Here is a 16,778-nt window from a genome sequence, read left to right as displayed (position 1 = left end):
ATTTCACATCTTGGAGTCAACCCACAACCATAGTTTTTCATTAAAACTTTTGTGAGGTTTATGATAACTTTAAACAAAGGGAGGAGGGTTCACTTTTGAAAGCTTAAAAAAAAAATTATTATTTTACTCTGAACCTGAGAATCATTCTTCTTATAAAGCCAGATAGTTTAATCTTTCTTTATATATAAAAAAAAGGAAGTGTAATGAACTTAACATAGGTGATATTTAGGGTCCTTAGTTGAAACCAATGACACTGAAATATTGGTGGTTTGTGTTATTGTGGACATACACAGTCATCACTTACCTATAGAACAGAAAAACAGTTTCCTTGTAAATTGTCACCCTGCTACTGCTAAAACAGAGCTTTCATTTTTAAAAGCTTATTTTTTGAAAGCCACAGTGATTTCCTGAAAAACTGTGAGATTTAATGACAGCATCCCCAGGCTTGTCACACTCATAAGAGTAAAGCCAACCCTGCCTCCAATTAACTACATCCACATAGGTTTTTAAGATTTTTTTTTTTGTCTCACTGAGATTTAGCAAAGTTTTATGCTGCTGTCTGGGGCCTCCAATCTGCAGTTGAGCATGAAGAGGGATCCACCTGTCCAAGGATCTGGTATTTTTGGTATTTTATATATATTTAATATATATATAAAAATATATGAATATATATTATTTTATATATATATATATATTATAAGAGATATATATTATAAGATATATATAAGATATATATATATTATAAGGTATATATATAAGGTATTTTTGGGTTTAGTGTTTTTTGGGGTTTTGCTTTTTAATGGATTATTTTTGCATCAAGGTCATTAACTGCTAAAATAAGCATAATAGAGTTTAAATAACTGCACCTGCTTGCTGTACATACATTTATATCACTATAAAAACACTGGCATGACTCATGGACTGCTTCTGCCTCAGATAGTTACAGTAACTGAGTCCAATCAATAGGAAACAGGCTCTGCAGGTAAGATAAGCTTATAAGGCCTCAGCATGGCACCTTTCAAAATGCAGATCCTGATAAACCAATGAACAGCAAACTCTGGAAGGTGAAAGCAAACACTTAGGAACAAGCTGTGAAAATAAATCCTTGCAACAAGGTATTCCGGACAGCAGGGAGTGGGTGGGTGGCTTTAAGAGGCGAGTTTTAACAGGTTGTGTCAACAGCAGCAGAACATACACAGGGGAAAAAGAAAAAAAAACAAAACTGAGATTGTCCCTGACTGGGAAGCAAAGCAGGAGGGGAAAAAAAAAAAAAAAAAAAAAGGTCTAAAAAAAGAAGTCAGTTAAAAATAATGGTTCTGGAACAGAGCATGAATTAACAACAGTTTTGAGTACAGATAATAAATGTGCTCTGAGTGACTTTGTTTCTCAAAGTGTTTCCAAAAGTTGTTTGAATTATGTGTGATCTTTTTCAGCAGTCTGCAAGCAGAGACAGCTGCAGTTTTCTCATCTGCAGGAGGAAGGAGCCACTCCTGAGATTTTGAAAGTGTCCTGAGGAGCACATGAAACAGCATCAGGGATGAGGAGGTGCACAAGGAAAATGGCTCTGGGTGCAGATGTGAGGTTCTGCTGGGGCTGCACAGGCTTCTCCTGCACTACAAGCAGCTCATCCACACTCTCCTCCAATACACAGTGCAAGGTCACTTTTTACTGTCCCAAACATTACCCATTTTCACAAGGCTCTGCATATCAGCACCTCATTTGTCTTCCCTCCAGTTACTTATAATGTTTTCCTATATACAGGTTGCTGTAACTTCTTAGAATAGAATTCAATAAAATCAAAGTGAGATGTTAAACTAGAACATTATTATTTGGCAGCAGAACAAAGACTGCTTCCAGCACTTGCTAGAATTTTGCTAGTGATACAGAATAATTATGTTTGTCTGGTGGCTTGAAAAATAAGCTTTGTTTCACCATAAATAAAAGGTGTTCTCTGCTCCACATTTTTGTTCTTTCTGGCTCTTATAAGAGAGATAATCTACTGAATACTTACTACTCCTTCAGAGACATTCCTATTGTAAAGATACCAGCTGTGATAAAAGTCCAAATTCTCAATTGCTCTTTCATGTTGGGAATCCTCAGGTTTGATTTCTATACAGAGAGGTGTGGGTGTGAAATATATCCTGGAATTAAAGGGAACAGCAGCTCTTTGAATTCACCCTAATGAGAGGGAGTTGGGGTTGTTCAGCCTGGAGAAAAGAAGGTCCCAGGGAGACCTTCTAGAAGGAAAGCTGGGGAGGGACTTTTTAGAGGGGTGTGTAGTGATAGACAAGGGGAATGGCTTTAAGCTGGAAGAGGGGAGGTTTAGATTGGACATCAGGAAGACATTTTTTAATTAATTTGAGGGTGGTGAGACCCTGGCACAGGTTTCCCAATCCCTGGCAGTGTCCAAGGTTGGATGGGGCTTGGAGCAACCTGGGCTGGTGGGAGGTGTCCCTGCCCATGCAGGGGGTTGGAACTGGGTGAGCTTTAAGGTCCCTTCCAACCTTACCCATTCCATGATTCAGCTGGGATCTACCTCCAGCCTGGGTGTTTCTATGGGATGCAGGCATCTTACCTGATGCATCTCTCACTGGTTCCCAGTGCAAGTCATCATCTTTCTCCTTGATCCATCCACACAGCCCACTATCAAAATGACAACTGTGTACAAGCACACCTGAGCAAAAAAGAATAAAAAGAGTGATGAGTGATTTGGATTTTTCTGGTTGGGCAACTACAGCTATTAAATTAAATGCAGAAGGAATGAAAGAAAAAAAAAAAATCTAACATTACTAAAACAAGAAAAAGGATACCAGTCTTGTTATTAACAGTTCACACTATTTTAGTGAAAAATCTGTTCAGACCTAAACTATGAAGATTCATTTAGGTGGTGAAAGCCTGGTTTAAACAGGGCCATAAGATACAGAAGTCCTGTAAAAATGTATAAAATCCCAAGAAATGTCTAAAAATCCTAAGCTGCAGGCCCTGAAGGTGAGACATGATCTTTACCTGGGTCGTCATTTGCTTCATACTCATCAGCAGTAATCCCTCTTTCAATTTCAAGTATTTCAAATAGATTATTGCTCACTCCAGGCTGGCGTGGGACTGCAAGAAAAGTAGTTTTACAGAAATTAGTGAGATAAAGTAGTTAGTGACCTACTTTCTTATCTTTAATAAAAAACAGAGCAGCTCTGGGCATTGTGCTTTTATTGAAGAATTAAATAGTCTATATTTGACATGAAGATTCATAAACTTTACACCTATGGGATTTATCACTTATGTTGTACATTGATTGGAGCCCTGTAAAAGGTGATTCCAAACCTGCTGAAGGCTCTTCAAATGAAAACTTCTCTTTAATCAGGGGGGGAAAAAAAAGCAACAAAAAACTTCAACCTTGAATCACACTATTCCCTTCCAAATGTACTTTTAAAGACAGTGGTTTCTCAATAAAACAAAGCCACATTAAAGCCCTTGCTCAAACTTTCTGATCCACTCACCTTCTACAGACATTTATAGGAGAATCTCAACAGGAGGCAGTGGTACTTGGAAGAGCCCCACACACACTTAACCTCTGCAACCCAGCTGAAGGTACAGCCCAGCCATCTGTCTGCACAGGACCACAGCTCCCTAAACAATCACCAGGCTTGTACAGAGAGGTGAGAGGGAGGAGCTGTGGTGGAAACTGGGATTCAGCTGCAATTACACTTTTTGTTTCAGACACAGCCTTGTCCTTCAGCTGCTGCTCTCAGAGAAGGAACACTCCTGGTGATGAAGGGGCCCAGGGGCTGTCAGACATTCAGCAGCCAGGACAACCTGAAAGTTCCAAAGACTTCTGCTTCCTCCTGGAGACACAGTGCCAGTCTGGATAGAGCATCAGAAATCACACACCAGTGTCGTGCCCACTGGGCAGCTTCAACTGGAGATCACCAGGTTGCTCTGGATAAAATACAATCCCTCTTTCAGAGGCAGGTTTAGCATATAATTAATACCAGTTGGAACGTGTTTCAGACATGTCCTGAGATGTTACAGACACCTCTGACACCTCCAGTATTTGTAAGGGCCTTATCTAATTAAAAACATGACACCTTTTTCCACTTGCAGTGCTAAAATAAGTATCTTTATGTCTCTATAGGCACCTCAGGCAAGTGAGGACAAGAGGAGTGGAGATGATTTGCAATTCTGAACTGAAATAAAGGACTGTTGTTTTCAGGAGATCAAATCAAAGGTAAGAAGGAAATTTTGCACTAGGGCAGCAATGTAAATAGCACTGCTGCAAGAGCTCCTCTTAAGCCAGAAAGCAGAGGAAAGAGAAAAACAAGGATGAAGCAACTTCCTGCTTTTTGGAATTAGGACAAAATGAGCAGCCTGATAAAAGGTCAACCAAATGCTAATGTATTTTAAAAGTTATATTGCAGGCTACAAATCTTGAATGGGAATTATGTATAATACAAATAAATAAATAAAAAGCTCAAAGTCTTGTAGGAAACTGATTAACTCCTTTATATTATAGTCACTATACCTTATATATAGTCACTATACTTTCTGGAGTCACTATACCTCCTTTTTTACCTCTCCTTTTTTTTTTTTATTTTTTTTTTAATCCTTTATAGATTTGGGATAATGTCTATTTGCAGTCTAGGATAGGAAGACTCAAACAGCCTCAAGGACTTTAGGTTGGCTTGAGTAGTAAAGGCCCATTAACTTTTAAGGATACAGTGTTAGCAATAATGTTTTTTCCTGCTTTGTTTAGTCTGCTTTTTTGCTTACCTGATTAGAATTTCGAGTTCTAATATGAAAGAAACCTTACAAATGTGCACAGTCCACACCTGTAGGTCAAAAATGCTTAAATAATATTTTAACATTTATAATATAAGTAACATTTACGTTTAACTAATATATTTATATAAAGGAGAAAACCCCTCCATTTACCTTGGTTTCCTACAAACCTGAGTTACATCTGTGAACACCTGCAAGCATTCTCCAAATGAAACCAGATATATTTGCCTATAATAAAGCAATATATTTCTTCAAATCTTTTCTCTAAAGTCCTCTCCAAATACTGCTGTTATGAACTTCTAGGAGAATGTGTTGCAGAGCTTTAACCCAGTCACATCAGTGCTCAGACCTCATTAGAGGAATGTGCACTTGATAAGAAACAAGAGTTACCAGAAGAGATGCAGGACTCCAAATGTGATCCATGTGTACACTTTTTTTTTTTTTTTTTCCCTTGCTAAGATGACTGATATGTTGAGTAGCAATCGTGGGAGAAAGAATTTGGCACAATTATTTTTTGCAAGCTTTCCAAGCCCTTTCTGTGTACTTTATATAGCCTATCAGTGTGCTTTTCACTTGACTTCAATGGTTTGATAAAGCTTGTTAAATATAAACTTGGCTGCTTTTTCTTGGAGAATTTTGTAAGCTCTGAGTGAGCCAATGCATCAACACTACCACATTCTCAAAGTTCATGAGCTAAGTTCTTCCTAGGCACAGGAATATCTGGGGGGGGGGACACATTTAATAACTGCAGAAGACTGACTCCCTTTCAGCCTTTTAATCCTTTGGGAAAACAGCAGGATTTTTTTTTTTTACTTGCTAATTGCTGAGGCTGAGAGAGTAAGAGTTGGTGTGTATGTATGTCAGATTAAATGTAATTACAGAATGATCACTGGTTTGGTGTTACAAAAACAAAACATGGAGTGCATGTTATTAGGAATTGTTATTACTATTAATATTGCAGTGTTCTGCCCTACAACAAACACTGCATTCTTGTGCAACTCCATTCCCCATCATAACCCTGACCAAGTTTCCCATTTGTTATAAAAAACAAAACGACAAAGATTTTTTTGACTGAACAGTTACAATTGAAAGCAGTGTAAATCTACTTCCAAAAACAAAAAAAACCCACAACCCAACAAACAAACCCAGCAGTGATGAGATCTCACACAGAACTGGTGAAAAACAGCTAACAGGATGGGTAACAGAGGTCAGTTAGACTTAGTAAATAAGAATAAATCCTGTTTTGCTCCAGGAAGACTTTGATACCTGCTGGGCAGCTGAGAGGTACACTTCACCCTTTTCTCTGGACACCCACTCTCCAGGATATATGTTGTCTAAAACTCCTAAAACTCAGATTCCACACTGAGAATGACTCCAGGAAAGGCTTTCAGGAGCAGTCACACTCATAAATTGTACTCAGCACCATTTGCTTAAGAGGGGAGAGATGGTTCTAAGTGTGTGACCACTCTCAAGTCCACCCTCCAATTTCTCAGGCAAGTTACAAGGCTCATTAACTCTGACCTAAATCAATTATCTTCTTACACCCTTCTGCAGAGGATTTTCTGAAAAGCAACCTGCCTGCTTTTCTCTCAGCAGCTATTCAGGAGGTGCAGAATGCTAAAGTGAGTTTCAGGGAAAAACAGCTCAAATAAATAGTCTACAGAAGCTTGTATATCAGATCTGGGGCTAAAACTGGCTGGAAGATTGATGGTGTGATTTGTAGGACTCCCAGATCTTCTGATTTAGCTCCAGAGTACAAACAGGAACAAAGTGCCTACCTCAAATGCTTAAATATTATGAGAAATACATTTTAATGAGTTCCAGAAGACTGAAGACAAAGAAAATGATATTGTAAAATGATGCCACTCTAATGATATCAAGGAATAATAAAATACCACATTCTTTGCTTTCAGCATTTCCTTTTTTTCAAGGATCACATAACTGCATTAACTGCACTATGGACTTTTCAGTCACTGAATAATCAAGTTTTAATCCAATCTTTAAATTTTTAATAGCTTTTTATGAGAAAAGTCTCCTAATTCCAATCTTCTCATCTTGACTAAGGGCTAAGAAGAAAAATTTCTGAACTATCTTTTAATACAGATAAGGGTTTTGTTCTTGATTTGCTGATATCCAGTGCTATGCTCTGCCTTTAAGCTTATGCTTGTAATGCTTATCATCCAGACCCCAATGGCAGGAGGTATTTACAGTCTTCCTGAGAAGTACTTTCTATTTGTTAGAGACTTTATCCATCTGAGTAACCAGAAGAGATCCCTCTGCACTTCACTGTAGCTTGTATCAGCCCTGAAATAGTTAAATATGAAGACATCACTGCATTCCTCCCTCCTTGCCATACCCCCCCACCCCCATCCATATCAGGAGAAGATTATCCTTGGTGCCAGATTCCACTGTCTGCATCTGACTAAGTGGTTCAAAGGCCAAGTGTAGGAATTCCATTTTTAAAAATACTCTTTTTTTTTTTTTTTGTTCTCTGAAAAGCAGCACCCCAAAGTCACTGCAGGAGTTTTTTTTTTTTTAGAAAAGGGGTAAAGCATCTAAAGAAATGCAACAACCTGATACCTTTCAAAAAGTGCAAAGGCTTTTAAACAACATTCTCAGCACTATTATCATTTGTGCTCTTTGTCAGCACCAAACAGACCAATTCCACTGCTCCTCAGCTGATTTCAAGCTGAGCAGAATGTTCAAGAGTGCTCTGAAGTGAAAGCTTGGGCTTCCAACCCAAACCATTCACAAGCATATGGGGACCACAGTAAAAATTCATTTTTAGTTTCCTTGCTGCCTCAACTGGAGAAGCAGATGCCATGAGAAAATGAACCTAAAGAGGCTCAGAATAAGGCAAAAGAAATGAGCTCATATCTGAAACCAGGAACCCTAAGATGTCTGATGTAGGTCACATTAAAACAGGAACAATTTTAAAGTAGCTGAAGGAAGTAGCTGAAAAAAAAAAAACCTTCCCTGAGGGAAAAAAAAAAACACCTTTTCCCTTTAAGAAAAAAATGCTTTACCATGAAGGTGGTGGAGAAATGGAAGAGGGTGCCAGGGAGGCACTTGAGGCCTCATCTCTAGAGATATTCAAGGTGAGGCTTGAGGAGGCTCTGAGCACCCTGATCTAGGTGAGGGTGTCCCTGCTGACTGCAGGGGGGTTGGACTGGATGACCTTAAGAGTTCCTTTCCAACCCAAATTATTCTATGATTCTATGAAACAGAGGGGCAAATGAAAAATTCACAAACCTTTTTGGTGGTGGGGAAGGTCTGGCACATCCACAGGGCAGGTAAGTAGCACATCAGAGGTTAGCTAAATGTCTCTGGTTATTTCACCTCAAAATTTTGTATTGTCTTAACGTTGTGGTGGTTGTTAACATTGTGTTTGGCTTGAGGAATGCTTTTTGAGAGGCCCTGGATTACCCTGGGTGGAAGCCCTGCTGTCCTCAGCTTGTGGTGCCTCACAGGCAGCAGCTGCAGCCAAACAGAGCCAGGCACTGCTCTCCCACTGGCCTGGAGCAGGGGCAGGGTTGGCAAGCAGGAACCTGAAGCTTAACCCACCCAGCAAATGCCATCTGCAAGCTGACATGAAAGGCCTCTGAGCTAATGCACTTTACCTGGTGTTTGCCAGTGGCCAAGAGCAGGCAGAGGGCCAGGTCTGCAGCCCAGCTCATGCCCAGGAACTCAGCAGCTGGCAGGAACAACCCCAAGCTGCTGCACCCCTGCTGTGACAGCATTTGGGGATATATGTGAGTATCATGTGAGTATCTCTGTAGTACCTCTAGAAGTGCAGCACTCAGAGTGGGGAGGACAGGCTGAGTCATGCCCTGTGCATCCCACTCCAGCAATGTATGTGGCTATAACTTTTCTACCTCCTTTTCCAGATGTCTCATATATGTAACTTTCTCCCCAGTCCCACCAACTCTGACAGTCACAGGATTCAGTAGGTGAAGTAACTCCTTGCTCTACAAGCAGTACTTTCCTCAACAAGGTAATAGCACATTCCTCTGCAACACAACTCTTTTTGCATCCCATCACAGGTTTCAAATCCTAAAGAAATGCTTTTGTGCAGTCACTAAAAAAAAAATGCCACTGGACAGAGAGAAGTTGGGAGGGGACACCAGTGACCACCAACTAGATGATAATTTCAAAGTGGCCTAAGGAGGAAAAAGAGAAAAAAAAGAGTGGAAAGGAGAAAAAAAGAGCTAAAAGAGAAGACATGTCTAAAAGAGAAGACATGCAAATTCCTACCATCTAGAGCACAGGAATATGCCCTCAGTCACACAGTTTTGCCACACACATCTGTGTGTAAAGTATAACTTTAGCAGGGCATAGAAGAAATAATATGGCATTAAAGACACATATCTATTGACTTGATCTGAGGAGCCATCTGTTCCTGTATTCCCTACTGAGGCCAGCAGCAGTTGCTGGTGCTTAACCTGCTGGAATCCTGCTGTATTGTGCACTGAAGTCTTTAAAGCTTTGTAGGTATATAACAAACTTTACAGGATGGCAACTGACCTAAAGAAATAGTTGTTAACACTTGACAAAGATATTTTTCCTGTGTTACATGTACCATCATGTGAGCTTGCCAATGGGAAGCCAAAATGCTTTTACTGTCCTACTTTACTGTCCCCTGTATCTGAAGCACACATGCTCAAAGCATGAGTTTCAGAATCTAGCCTCTGGGGAGAAGACAGAAAGACTAATTATTAATAATAAGCTTTATGCAGATGATGGTTATGACTTCATGAAAATAGCTCAAAACTATCTAATTCAGAATTCCAGAAAACATTTGCAACACAAGATACCTGGGAAGTATAATGCTAGAGTCTAGAAAAATTTCCACAGAATTCTGTATTGTTAACTACTGGTTCCCATTACATTAACATTTGGGACTCTTTGCTATATTTCTTTTTAGAATTTTACATAAAAAGGCTTTTATATTGTTGACTGAATATAGGTTGTTAAAAAAATAAACTTGAAAAAAGCCAAAATCACACTCCTCTGGGTAGATTTAGCCTCCCAAACTCTAAGCCTGTTGTTGTCTCCATTTTAAATTTATAAAAGTGTCTACCACAGATCAAATGCCAACAGGGAAAAGAAACCATTTTTACAAGGAACAAAATATTTTGCTGTTTCATGACATCAGAGAATGTTACCACACAGATGTCAAAGCACCCAGAAAAAAAAGAATCCCACATTGCTTGCACACCTGCTCTGAGACAGCAAACTTTTACTCCCACTACACTGCTTCTTTCAGCCTTACTGCTCCTGAAGCTGAAGGGCTGATCAAGCACAGCCTCCTTGTCTCTAAAATTAGCAGCAGAACTAAAGATGAAATCAAGTGTTGAGAAGTTGTTGGCAGATCCGTGTAACTCTGCATGTGCCAGTAATGGCCTCTCTGGTATGCACTAAAGCTGGTGTAGAAATGGTGCTGCAGATTTCAGAGGAGCTCTAAAAATGACACGTATCCATGCTATGAGATGCTTTACTATCTTCAGCTTTTCACCTCTCCATTTTCCTAGATGCAGTCCATAAAATTAGTTATAGGGATGATCACTGTTATAGTGATGCAGTTTTCCCATTTTTTTAGTCACAAACATCCAAGATTATATGAATTCATACAACACAGGTGACAGAACAGTCTTTAGGTAACCAGGCATGGTCCCATTTCTTACAATTCTGAAAGCTATGGAAATAAATCCTATGAGTGGCTCTCAACTGCCTGAATTTCAATAGCTTGACTATTTATGAGTTATGTTACAGTTCAATACTTTCCAATAAAATGTCTTCCATTTCTCCTAAACTTTCATCTAAAAGCATACTTAGTTTAAGCACTTAAAACAGGATGATATAGTCACAAATAATTTATGGAAGGTAAAAAAGCCTAACTTCTTGCTTGAATTCATTCAGAGAAATTCTTCACGCATTTTTGTTAGGTAACATAATTGTTATTTTTGCAGCTTTACTGTATGACTATTTCCAGTTTCATGTCTTTGTTTGTGTTGATAAAGTGTTCCCAAAAACCCAGACAGCACAGTGCATGCTTTCACCTCACAATTCAGTTCACAAATTGCATCTACAATTCTGATGATGGAAAGGATATGTAAAACTACTTACTGAACACATCTCCTCGGGGTTTCTGGGGATCTACCTGGATCCTGTTGTCATCTGTAATTCCTTGGGAAGATGTAGTTTTGGTGGGAACACGGGAAGGCTCTTCAGTTGTTATCAGAGGAGTTCTTTGTGGAGGCAGTGTAGGTCTTAATGTTGTGAGCTGGGGTGGTGTTGGAAGTGGAGGCCTTGTCACCAGCTTTGTTACTGGCCTTGTTGTCACAGGCACAGACCAAGTGGTTGGCTTTGGTGTCAGTCGAGTTGTTGGCCTGGGTGTAGGTCGAGTTGGTGGCCTGGGTGTAGGTCGAGTTGTTGGCCTGGGTGTAGGTTGAGTTGTTGGCCTGGGTGTAGATCCAGTTGTTGTCCTGGGTGTAGGTCGAGTTGTTGGCTCGGGTGTAGGTCGAGTTGTTGGCCTGGTCACTGGTCTCTCTGTAACAACAGCAGGTACATATGGTGGTCTGAGGGGTTGCCTTGTGCTTCCAAGATCAGGAATCCTATTGGCTATACCACTGCCTCCCTGAGGGATTGTGCTGTTGCCCTTGAATATATGATATGGACCAGGTGGTTCAATCATAACATTAGGAATAACTGCAAAGAGAATCAAAACGGGACCAAAAAAGGACATTTGAGTCTCTTGGTCCAGAAATTTAACAATATATTTCATGATGACAGAAAGCCTTTGCTGAAATCATTGCTCTTCTTCTGAATGTCTCATCTGATTAGAAACAAACTTGAGCATTAGCACTGCTGAACTGTCATATCCCTTCAGATGGCACTTCTCATTCCAGTAGGTTAGAGATGATTGAAGACCAAGAGACTTCCATCTCTACCTCCTCCCAAGCATCAACCCTCTTTTGATTGACAAAAAATTACCCAAAAAGCACTGTTAGTAAAAAGCAAGGACAGGAAGATATGTGTGAAGCAGCCCTCTAAACTGGACAAGTTTGTACTCTGGATTGGAGGCAAATTTATTAGGAGTCCAGTGTTACAACCATCTTGGTCAAGCATCTTCAAAAATCTCCCCTCTTTAAGTTTTAAACTATTTCACAGAATCACAGAAAGTGAGGGGTTGGAAGATGTCACAGAGCTGCAGAGTCCTGAGGGATCTCAAAACTGAGGGAGCTCCAAAGGCCTATCCTGCACCAAGGGGGATGGCTGCTTCTCCCAAGGGAAGGGTTGAGGAAACAAATTTCTGAACAGGGAATTCTTGCAGAGAAATCCTCCCCCTTGGCTCTGCTGACACCTGGGGAGCAGTGGGAGAGGATGGGGTGAGCTGCTGAAATGGGCCAGTGGCAGAGTGTGCATAATAACAGGGCATGAGTAATGTGTACTGTCTGACCAGACCTACCCTGCTTACTCAGTTGTTCTCATCCTGAAACAATGTCTAAAATCAAGCTGTGAATGGGGAGAGGTGAATTTCTTTCTAATTATGAAAACGTCTCAGGGCAAGGTATTTTTACCAAGGCATCCTAAGACTCAGAAAACTCTGACTACATTCCCTGGTCCCTTATTAAGTATTAAAAATAGTTAAGAGAAACTGATCCAGACAGTGCTGTATGTCAAAATTTCCAGCCCAGGACACATTTACTTTCAGAATTCCTTTTAAAAAAGAAGCATTACTTACTTATGCAGTTTGTTCCATTGTCTCTGTACCCTTCTTTACACTTGCATTTGTAGGATCCTGGTGTATTGTAACATCGTGAAAAACTTCCACACTGGTGGTGCCCAAGGGAACATTCATCTATATCTGCAAGAGAAAAGTTACATTAAAAAAAATTATTTACCCCAAAGAAACCTGACTTTCCACTTATCCTTGCAAAACCACAAGCAGTTGTTTGGTCGTTAGGAAAATATTATTAATTTTGAAAAATTTAATAAAACTGAACTGGCAGTAAGAAAAGGAAGTTAGGCAGTCACAAATTAATGTAGATACAAAGGTAGGGTAAAAGGGACTATTGTGCAGCTCTGGTATTGCTCAGTGTATAACTCAGCATCAGCTTCAGTGAGGGGTAGATTGCAGCTGAGATAATGAAGATCACAATTTTAATAACCACTTCTTAAAGGTAACATGATAAGAAAAGTTAAATTGAATGTAGGAATAAGCATGTTCTTAATCACAAAATTACTAAATGATTTTTTCATAAAATGCTTCCTCTATTACACACTGGTATAGATGTTTCTACATCAAACAGAAGCTGCATGAAATGCCTTGCATGGAGTTTCCATGTTAGTTGGTAGTGATGCAAGCAAAAATCCCCAAAATCTAGTGGTCTGCATAGACATTTTTCTCAAAAAAAATATACTTAAAACATAAAGCAATGCCTCATCATCTCCTGTGAAAGGATCATAACCACTTGAGACCTGGGAAACTAAACCAGGAGGACCAGGGAACATCTTTGTTGAAGGGCATACACAAATACAGATGCAGTGCAGAGTAAAACAGTCTGTTTCAGTGTTTCAGCAATAAACATTCCTCATTAATTTCAGTCTGGAATAAGCAGCTCTGTTACAGGCACATAAAAAATAAGTTGTTTTTACCATGGCATTGGTATTTGCCTCCAATGTACATCAGATCAAAGCCTTTATGACACCTGCAAATGTAGCTCCCAAAAGTATTTACACAATGCCTAAATCGTGGACAGATAACTCTCCCAGTAGCACATTCATCAATATCTGTGGGAAAAAAAAAAAAAGAAACTCTATTAGTCTTAACGGCACTTAAAGTAGAATATATATTATCTAAATTAAACTGGTTTCACATAATGAAAAACTTAAGAACAACAGCCAAAGTATTTTGATAAGGTTCTTTTGGCTACAAGCTGGTTAGCCAGCAGTGATACCTGATCACTTCTGACTGTGCCATCCCAGCTCAGCTCTTGGTCACACACACAAATTTTTATATTTACTGTGGCAGAAGCCTTTTAAAAGTACTGTGAGTGACAAGAGGTGCACTGGCATAAGGAGCATTGCTAGAGAATCTGGAATGCTTGCTCTGTGTACCCTTCCCCTTGGAGTGGAGACCCTAATTCCCCACAGAATGCACAACAGCTTCTTCAAGGCCTCAAAATGCTCATTCTTGAAAGTGTAATGGTTTTGTGTTATTTGTGTAACTTTCTTCTGTCCCACTGAGCCCTGCTTCCTATATACATCACACAGATTTAACAGACAAGGAACAGTAACAACTCCAGTAATTATTTTCCTGAAACAGACTTGAGCCTGGGTACCACCGAGCTGATCTCCCTGCTCCTTGTTTGATGTTTTAAAGTCTCTCTTAGCAATAGTTTAAAATCACACAGTAACAGGAGTTGTAAGGACTGAGGGCTTGGATGCCAAGCAGCCTGTGTGAGTGAAATGAAATTTGTGGGACTGGAGGAAACCTCTGCCACCCTCTGACACACACCACTTAAAGGCACGTAACCAACACACCTATCCCTGTTCCCATCAGTGACATCTCCAAACTGCACGTGTGATGCATTCTAAACGTCTCTTTATAAAGAGATAAATTCTCTTGAGCTGTGTTCAGTGTAAGGGTAAGAAAATTTTGGAGGAAAAAACCCCAAAATTCAATCTGGAGTTGATCACTTACCTATGCAAGTCCTGCCATCAGGCCCCAGCTGCAGTCCTGGGGAAGGGCAGCGACAGCGTACATCCCCTTTCAGCACATCACAGCCATACTGACAGTTTGCCATGGAGCAGGAAAGGGCATCTGGGCAAAAATAATCCAAACTATTTAGATAAAGATTTTTAATTCGACAGATATCCATTCAGGCTTTAAAGAAAAAATGCATATGCACTAATTTTTTTTTTTTTTTTTCCAAAATTACATTTCTAAGAAATTGAAAAAATGGAATGCAGCCCACATGAGGAATAGCCCAGTTGGTACTGAAAACTCCCTGTGAACAGTACTGCCATTTCAAAGCCAGACCATCTTTAATTAAAGGTAATTTCTCTCCCTTTCTCTCTGTCCAGACACTCAGATACCCACTTTTTGAAGTGCAAGTAGGAACCTGATTCTCCAGAGAGATGACAATACAATTTTCTATGAGTCAAGCATATTTTCAGCTCTAATGATTTTACATTCATAAGGAGGTAACGCAGCAGATCTGCAGGTATCGTACTGCAACTGTAACTGCAAGCACTTGTCCTTGAAGGCCAATTAACCATGATTTACAGCACTGAAGAATGCTTCTGGGGAAACTTGTAATAAAACTAATACAGTCAAAGTATTTGCTGTTGTTTTGCTCAGCCTTATTTCATTACAAGACAGAAGCTCATCTTGAGCAACTGCCTGATTTCCAGCACAAACAGCATTTTACTTGGGGACTCATCTTCATTTCATAAAAGATTCCCAGGGAAAGCCACACAGGGCTCTTGAAGAGCTTGAAAAAAAAGCAAGAAAGAAGCCTTGGCATACTTGAGCACGTTCCATCTGGCATGAGCATGTAGCCATTCAGACAGTAGCACTTGTAGCTGCCATAGGTGTTCATACACCGGTGTTTGCACGGCCGGGGCTTTAGTCCACACTCATTTAGATCTGAAATGAAGGGTACAAGACAAGGGGGAAGGAAAAGAAAATAAAAAATACATGTGAAAAAACCTACTAGTTCAAGATCCTGGAGAAAGAAGGGAAAAAATGGCAATTAGCTTTTTAATCTGCAGTCCAGCTGATAGCAAGCATCCATAATATCCTGCACAAGGCACTGTTCACCCCTCCTGCTAAGGGGGATGTTTGCTTCTTTCACAGATCTCCTTTGAGAAATGACAGAGTTAGCATTAGCCAAGTGCCAACAGAAGTTTCATTAGGGAATGCACAAGCTCAGGTGCTCACAAATTGCCACTGTTCACGTTGGTGCCGTGTCCAGAACCAGCCAGAACTCTGGAGGAGGATAGAGGGAAAAAGCAAACATCACTGCTGCCATCACTATCAGTGACTCTGATAGGGATTCAGTGATTTACCATCATGCTTCACAATTAGTCACGGAGGAAGGTAGGAAATACTCTCACAGAGCAACTGTTCTCCCTACCATCTAGAAAAATACTGGAAAAAAACAGTGTCTGACACCAATGATATATTCATCAAAGACTACCCACGAAGGCTATTACAATTTCATAGAGAATTCATTGCTTCAATTGAAAATATTCAGGCTACAATTGTCATAGTAGCAGACAAGGCTTCTAACAAGAAGTTTAAGTGAGAATTCCTATAGGATTCTCTTCCAAGAAGAGACCAGGTGAGCTCAGGCAGGAAAGAGCATCCTTTTCCAACACTCACTCTTGTGGGAGTCTGGGAGCATCTCTGGAGCTGCTAGGAGAGCACAGAGATGTAAAAACTGCCTGCAAGTAGGCAGCTCCTTACAGATTTTAGAGCTGCAATAATATAATTATTACTCATGCAACACATCTGTTAAAAAAGTCATTGTTAAATTCAAAACCTGTTGGAGTCTGACTTCATAAAACCCACAGAGCCCACACTATTAACTATGCTGACAAAAATCCTATTGAAGTAAAAGAAAGTAAAGCTCTTTAAGTCTAACATATCTCTAGTCTTCCTTTTTTGTACAAAAAGCACCACTTTACAAAATAGCTGCATGACAACTAGGTATAAAATACTGAACTGTAAGTAAGGACAACAAAATGAGGAAAGGTAATGCTGAAATTAAGCTGGCAGGGCAGGATCTTAACAGTGCTTCTGTTAACTTCTAATGCTCACACCCCACTGCACTTCAGAGCCTAAGTTGAAATGCTCCTGGAGACTTTACCCTTAAGAACTGTCACATATTTATTTCCAGAGCCACAACAACAGATTCAGAGTTGAAAAAGATAAGAATTTATGACTGTTGTCAGTTTACCACCTTGCTTAAAGTATAGATTACATTATGAGCCTT

The 16,778-nt window shown here is 39.9% G+C and overlaps 1 protein-coding gene across 12 annotated transcripts in view; it reads right to left on the bottom strand.

The window, feature by feature from the left end:
• The window catches only part of NPNT (nephronectin), a 36,429-nt gene that overhangs the window by 4,344 nt on the left and 15,307 nt on the right, over nt 1-16,778 (bottom strand). For 9 of the 12 annotated variants that reach the window (XR_011725650.1, XR_011725651.1, XM_071742620.1 and 6 more), the window contains 7 exons: nt 15,308-15,427; nt 14,480-14,599; nt 13,432-13,566; nt 12,518-12,640; nt 10,900-11,481; nt 3,007-3,102; nt 2,576-2,674 (listed from right to left, as the gene is read on the bottom strand). Coding sequence is in view for 10 of the 12 variants with exons in the window: in XM_071742620.1 (XP_071598721.1) it covers nt 2,576-2,674; nt 3,007-3,102; nt 10,900-11,481; nt 12,518-12,640; nt 13,432-13,566; nt 14,480-14,599; nt 15,308-15,427 (1,275 nt within the window). In the remaining 2 variants the exon portion in view is untranslated. The remainder of the gene's footprint in view (nt 1-2,575; nt 2,675-3,006; nt 3,103-10,899; nt 11,482-12,517; nt 12,641-13,431; nt 13,567-14,479; nt 14,600-15,307; nt 15,428-16,778) is intronic. The other 3 variants (XM_071742629.1, XM_071742625.1, XM_071742626.1) reach the window with 1 other exon arrangement.

This window comes from Heliangelus exortis, chromosome 4 (assembly GCF_036169615.1).
Source record: "Heliangelus exortis chromosome 4, bHelExo1.hap1, whole genome shotgun sequence".
Lineage (NCBI taxonomy): Eukaryota > Metazoa > Chordata > Aves > Apodiformes > Trochilidae > Heliangelus > Heliangelus exortis.
Note: the sequence above shows the minus strand (reverse complement) of the source record. Positions and strands in the feature narration are given on the sequence as shown.